This window comes from Terrapene carolina, unplaced genomic scaffold (genome assembly GCF_002925995.2).
Source record: "Terrapene carolina triunguis isolate 2854851 unplaced genomic scaffold, T_m_triunguis-2.0 Scaffold233, whole genome shotgun sequence".
NCBI classification, from domain to species: Eukaryota; Metazoa; Chordata; order Testudines; family Emydidae; genus Terrapene; species Terrapene triunguis.
In genome coordinates this window covers 12829351-12836218 of record NW_020664584.1, presented here as the reverse complement: position 1 = coordinate 12836218, position 6868 = coordinate 12829351, and the positions used below count along the sequence as shown (strand labels likewise).

Below are 6868 nucleotides of genomic sequence, written 5' to 3'. Positions count from 1 at the left end.
GCAACAGGCACATTCAAACCCCTGACCACTCTGAGCATCCCCCTGGAGCGGCCAGCACCTGCCACTGGACACTGCATCTAAGGAAACAGCATCCTCCCCGCCTTGCTTACCAGTTCTCCTCAGGTGACGGCACTTAACACACAGCACTTGGATGTGCTTATAGTGTAAACAAGCAAACGTTTATTTAACACACCGTAGAGATTCACCTGATAGCAAATAGATGTGTAGGAGCCAAATGGTTGCATATAAAATCATAACCTGTGTTAAGGCTGATTCATACCTGGCTTTCAGCTTCTCACAGAATATCTGTTCCCCTCTTTCCCGGAGAACCACAACACACAGACAAAGGGAAGTTTTTTCCTCAATTTTAAAAAGTTCTAGCCCTCCCATTGGTTCTATTGGTCAGGTGCCCACTCCTTTCCTTTTACCTGTGGGCTTGTTAACCCTTTACAGGTAAAGCAAGTAGAGAGCAACCACTGATAGGGGTTGTGACGGGTTGGATCACAGAAACCCCCTTGGGAGCTGCCACCTGATGTGCCAAGACTACCCCTGCTTCTGTTTTCCCTGCCAGCTCAGGACTCCAGCACCCTGTCTTGCTGAATTAGACACTCCAGTCTGCTCCAACACAGACCCAGGGTCTGAATCACTTGCCCCAAAGCTGCAAGTTTACCTGAAAACAGCTCATAGAAGTGTGCTTGTCTTTAGCACTCAGATGCCCAACTCCCAATGGGGTCTAAACCCAGATAAATCCGTTTTACCCTGCATAAAGCTTATGCAGAACAAACTCATAAATTGTTCGCCCTCTATAACACTGATAGAGAGATATGCACAGTTGTTTGCTCCCCCAGGTATTAATACATACTCTGAGTAAATTACTAAATAAAAAGTGATTTTATTAAATACAGACAGTAGGATTTAAGTGGTTCCAAGTAGTAACAGACAGAACAAAGTAAGTCACCAAGCAAAATAAAATAAAATGCGCAAATCTATGTCTAATCAAGCTAAATACAGATAATCTCACCCTCAGAGATGCTTCAGTAAGTTTTTCTCAGACTGGACACCTTCCAGGCCTGGGCACAATTCTTTCCCCTGGTACAGCTCTTGTTCCAGCTCAGGTGGTAGCTAGGGGATTCTTCATGATGGCTCCTCTCCCCCTCTGTTCTCTTCCACCCTTTTATATATCTTTTGCATAAGGCGGGAACCCTTTGTCCCTCTGGGTTTCCACCCCCCCTCACTGGAAAAGCACCAGGTTAAAGATGGATTCCAGTTCAGGTGACATGATCACATGTCACTGCAAGACTTCATTGCTCACTTGCCAGCACACACATATACAGGAAGACTCACAGGTAAACACAGCCATCTGCGGATAATGGTCCTTGTTAATGGGAGTCATCAAGATTCCAAACCACCATTAATGGCCCACACTTTACATAATTACAATAGGCCCTCAGAGTTATGTTTTATATTTCTAGTTTTAGATACAAGAGTGGTACATTTCTACAAATAGGATGATCACACTCAGTAGATTATGAGCTTTGTAATGATACCTTACAAGAGACCTTTTGCACCAAGCATATCCCATTTGCATTATAGTCACTTATTATCAATTTTTTATAAAACTATCCCAGTTACATTATATTCACTTATTATCATGTTTTTATAAAACCATATAGACTGCACAACGTCACAGGGGTTTTATAGCTAACTGGCTGGCTGGGTGTCCATAAAAGGGAGCTACCCCCCCACCCTTCATTTATCACAGGCCTATTTGACATTTTTTGGCCTTAACAGTTAATTCTGCCTTCCTTATGCACTGGAAGACAGCTTGGAGGTGTTCCAGGTGTTTTGCCCATGAATTTGAGAATATGGCCATATCATTAAGGTAGGTGACTGCAAATTCCCCAAATCCAGCCAAAAGGTTATTTACCAGTCTCTGGAAGGTGGCAGATGCATTTTGCAGTTCAAAAGGGAGCACATTAAATTCATACAGCCCTACATAGGTGATGAAGGCTGACCTTTCCTTGGTTGGGTCATTTAGTGGCACTTGCCAGTACCCCTTAGTTAAGTCAAAGGTGGAGATGAATTGGGCATGTCCCAGTTTTTTTAATAGCTTATTTGCATGTGGCATTGGATAGTTTTTCGGGCGAGTTACAGCATTTAGCTTACGGTAGTCCACACAAAAGCGGATTTCCCCATCTGGTTTGGGAACCAGAACCACTGGAGAGGCCCATGCACTTTTAGAGGGGCGGATTACAACCATTTGTAACATGTTCTTGATTTCCCTTTTTAGCGCGGTTTTTGGCTTGAGGAGCCATCCGGAAGGGTTGAGCTTTAATTGGGCGAGCATCACCTGTGTTAATGGAGTGGTACGCCCATTCTGTTTGTCCTGAGGTGGCTGAAAACACTGGCACGAAGCTGATGCACAGCTCCTGGATTTGCTGTCGCTGCTTATGCCCAAAGGTTATGGAAAGGCTCACCTTTTCTATGCCACCGTTGCTTTTTTCTTTATAGTAGACTTCTTTAGGCCACTTAGTGTTGTCTTTTTTCTGGGCTGTAAAATGGAGAACCTTTATTTCTCAGGAATAAAAGGGCTTTAGAGAATTAACATGGTATACTTTGGATTTTAGAGTAGGGTTTGGGAACGCTATGAGGTAATTAACAGCTTCCAGGCGCTTTCGGACCATAAATGGCCCCTCCCATGAGGCTTCCATTTTATTGGCCTGAAGCGCTTTCAGGACCATGACTTAGTCATCTACTCTGAAGGAACGCTCTCTGGCATGTTTATCATACCAGGCCTTTTGCTCCTGTTGAGCTTCCGGTAGGTTTTTTTGAGCAAGGGCTAGAAAGTCTTTGAGAGTGTTTTGCAGGTTGGTTACACAGTCCAAAATGTTAGTTCCTGGAGAAGATGTAACCCCCTTCCATTGCTGCTTCACCAACTGTAATGGTCCCTTAACTTCATGGCCATAAATGAGTTTAAAGGTTGAAAACCCCAAACTGGGATATGGTACAGCCCTGTAGGCAAAGAGCAACTGCTGCAATACTAGGTCCCAATCATTGGAGTGCTTATTTATGAATTTACGTATCATGACCCCCAAAGTTTTATTAAACTTCTCCACTCGGCCATTTGTTTGATGGTGGTAAGGGGTTGCAACCAAGTGGTTTACCCCACAAGCTTCCCAAACACGTTTTATGGTTTCTGCCAGAAAGTTAGTTCCCAAATCCATAAGGATGTTGGAGGGCCAACCTACCGTGGAAAAAATGTCTGCCAATGCCTGGCTCATGCTTTTAGCCCTGATGTTGCTTAGAGCAAAATCCATGAAGGTCAGTATGTACAGCTTTCCTCTGGGTATTTTATTAGGGAAAGGACCCAGAATATTTACAGCTAGATGCTGAAATGACTTTTCCAAATGGCTTTGGTCCTATTCATCCCAGCGTGGCCACTAGGGTGATCGTGGGCTAAGCTCAAGAGCTTTTCTCTATACTTAGTTGGAATTACCAACTGTTTTGAGGATGCCAGTCCTCCTTGTGTCCACCAGAAAGGGTTTCCTTATATAAGAGTCCTCCTTCTACAACAAACCTGGACCTATTAGAAGAGCTGAGAGGCGGTGGGTTGTTCTGTGACGCCGTCCAAGCTCCCTTGAGGCTTTTATCCGCTTTCTGCTTTGCCTGGAACTGCTTCCTTGATGTTGGAGACATTAGTTCCTCGCTGGATTGTGGACTTGTCTTGGTCCCACTGGAAACGATGCAGGTGATGGGGGTGTCTCCATCGATTGTGAACCGCTCTCGGCTGGTGCACTAGGTTGTATTTCAGGCGCCGGTTGAGCTTCTTGCACCAGTTTAGCTGCTGCTGCAGGTGCAGGCTCTGTGGGACCCTTTGGTGCTGGCTCCCCTGACTCTGGTGGGGTTGCAAGCACAGGCTCTGGTGCTGACTGCTCCGCCAGTTCCGATCCTTGGGCTGGTTCTGGCTGGGTCCCAGGAACTGGATCTGCAACTGCTGCCATGGTCTGGGTCTGGGAATTCCTTCCTAAAAGTTGATGCATGAAGGGGCATACGAATGTTTGGCATATCTGCCACTTAAATACCTTGCAACGCCGGCTATAACAGTGCCATGCGAATGCCTGTTCTCACTTTCGACTGACGTAAATAAGAATAAATGTAAACAAACTTGTTTGTCTGAGCGATTGGCTGAACAAGAAGGACTGAGTGGACTTGTAGGCTCTGAAGTTTTACAGTTTTGCTTTTGAGTGCAATTATGTAAAAAAAGTCTACATTTGTAACTTGCACTTTCACAACAAAGAGATTTCACTACAGAACTTGTATGAGGTGAATTGAAAAATACTATTTCTTTTTGTTAGGCCCAAGAAAATGGAGAACTGAACAGGTTGTTTGGCCAGCTTAGGCTAAGTAAGGCTAACAGCAGTTGCTGGGCCATTCCTGTTTCTCTGTGGAACATGAAGACATGCTTGCTTGGGCTTCAAAGAATGAGATAAGGGGGGGGCCGCATTCTTGTACCAGATGTACTGGGAACGGGTTGTTTGGACAGATGGAGACTTGCACTCTCCACTCCCTGTTTCTGTTCTTCATCTGTACTCAACTCCCTCTTTTCTCCCAGTCTCTGGTGCATGACAACAAAGCTGATAAGAAGTTGCTGAGGCATCACGAATTGTTTGTAGTGTCAAAGAAGATAGATATGCATGAATATTAGAAGCTTTTAACTAATAAAGGGGAGGATTGGGTTGTTTTAACTATGACGCGATGGAACTGTCTATATAATCTCACTAGTTATTGTAATCGTGCCTGGTTTCTCTATTGTTGTGTGCACTCTTCAATAAAGAGCTTGTGTTTGGACCTTGCTGGTGTTGCCTGTCTCTTTGCGGTCAGACAACGAACCGTGCCGTCCGGGTTCGAGTCCCCGACATTTTGCTTATCTGGTTTACAGTGCAAATATTTTTAATAAAAATAATAACATAAAGTAAGCACTGTGTACTTGTATTCTGTTTTGTAAGTGAAATCAATATATTTGAAAATGTAGAAAAACATCCAAAAATATTTATAATAAATTTCAATTGGTATTTTATTATTGTTTAATGGTGCAATTCAAACTGTAATTAATCACAACTAGTTTTTTAATCTAGTTAATTTATTTTGTGTTAATCGCTTGAGTTAACTGCAATTAATTGACAGCCCTATCTGGACCCTACTGTTACTTAACTAGTTACACTCCTGTCTTATGGAGCGATGGTCACCCAACGGCCTTCCAGTGTCATTGAGATGGGCCTGGCTGTGAGCCTTCTTCATGAGACACATATCCGGTGAAGGATCATAGCCATGTGTCTGCACCCCCCAATAGATCCAAAAAATCCATTGGCCTGAAGCAGCTCCCCCCACCCCCGCCCCCATCCTGCTGCTGGTTTTACTCTGGATACTCCCTTCTTGTAGATTTCGCAATCTCTTAATTGGCATCTGGCTTAGTAGGCAAAGAGGCATCACTTGGTGAGGTTACACACAGTACACAACAGCCAAATGCTAGACAGGGAGCAGTCTATTCCCCCCGCCTGCAAGGGCCCTGTCTGAGGTGTCACCTCCTGGGGACCTGCTTTCACTGCAAGGCTTTAAGATGCTCATTTCCAGTATGGCTACACAATGCCTTAAATATTACCCAGCAGCCATACATGGCACAGTGCTGATGCCCAGGGGGGTTACTGGCTCTCGGGAAAGACCTCGCATACCTCCCTTTGGTGGATTACTGTGCACACAGCGGTCCCGGGGCTCCCTGTAAAACCCTGTGCCCCCCTGTGAACGGCTCTTCAGCGTCTCTTCTCTCATTCATATTCAAAGTAACCAGCGAGCAGGTCACAGGCGCCCCGAAAAGCTGCAGCAATGTGCGGCTGTGCAGGGTTCTCCTGGGCAGCACAACACACTGCAATGCCCCTGGGCGGCTTTGGACAAGTCCCGGAGCCGCGGTTCCCCAGCTGGCCAATGGGACCCTGCCCAACCTCCCGGGGTGTTGAGAGGGTAAAGCCATTGCTGAGTGATGACGGGGGGGCGGGGAGGGGGGAACTGGCTACCGGGATAGCCAGACACCCCCCTCCAGAGCTTCCCCTCTCAGGGAAGAAAAGCGAGAGGAATGGGGCAGCATGGTCAGTATCTAGCTTTGATAAGTACTTGGTTCTGCTGCAACCCCGAACAGTCCCGCTCCCTGAGCCAGTGGGGCTGGGTGCGGATAGCGGAGCACCCGCGGGAGGAAGCGCTGCCTATCCGGGGGATGGCGTTAGGGTAACAGAGGCTGAAGAGGCCCTGGAGCAGCCCCCTTAGCTAGTTATAAAAGGAGATTTTGCCTTCGGCTGCCAGTTTCTTGATGAGGGTGAGTTCAAAGCCAGCGTTGTGCACGCCGGTCTTGCGGAAGGCTCCAGGGTAACGGTTCGCTTCCCAGTAGTGGTGCCAGTTCCCATTGTTGTCCGCACCGTAACCAAACACTGCCACCTGCATGCAAACAGGCGATGTCAGCAGAGCCCCACATGAATTGGGGGGTGGGAGGGAGGAGTGTCCCAGGGGTTAATATGAGGGCTGGGGCTCACTGAGAGAGGGGTCATTTGAGGTATTTTATTATTTACATGTAATAAAAAGAAATAAAACAACATTTTTAATGGCTAAAACAAAATAAGAAATCCTCCCCCCATTCAAAAAATTATTTAAAAAAAGGCACAAGGCCCTAGCCGCTGAGCTCCCCAGGCCCCACGCTAAGCTCCCCGGGGACCACGCTGAGCTCCCCTGATATCACGTTGAGCTGCCCAGGCCCCATGCTGAGCTCCCCGGGGACCACGCTGAGCTGCCCAGGCCCCACGCTGAGCTCCCCAGGCCCCACGCT

The 6868-nt window shown here is 46.7% G+C and overlaps 1 protein-coding gene across 1 annotated transcript in view; it reads right to left on the bottom strand.

The window, feature by feature from the left end:
* Positions 1 to 6052: 6052 nt before the first annotated feature.
* The window catches only part of LOC112113963 (CMP-N-acetylneuraminate-beta-galactosamide-alpha-2,3-sialyltransferase 2-like), a 16388-nt gene continuing 15572 nt past the window's right edge, over positions 6053 to 6868 (bottom strand). The window contains exon 7 of the mRNA XM_024210446.2: positions 6053 to 6483. Within this exon, the coding sequence (XP_024066214.1) occupies positions 6316 to 6483 (168 nt within the window). The 3' untranslated portion in view covers positions 6053 to 6315. The remainder of the gene's footprint in view (positions 6484 to 6868) is intronic.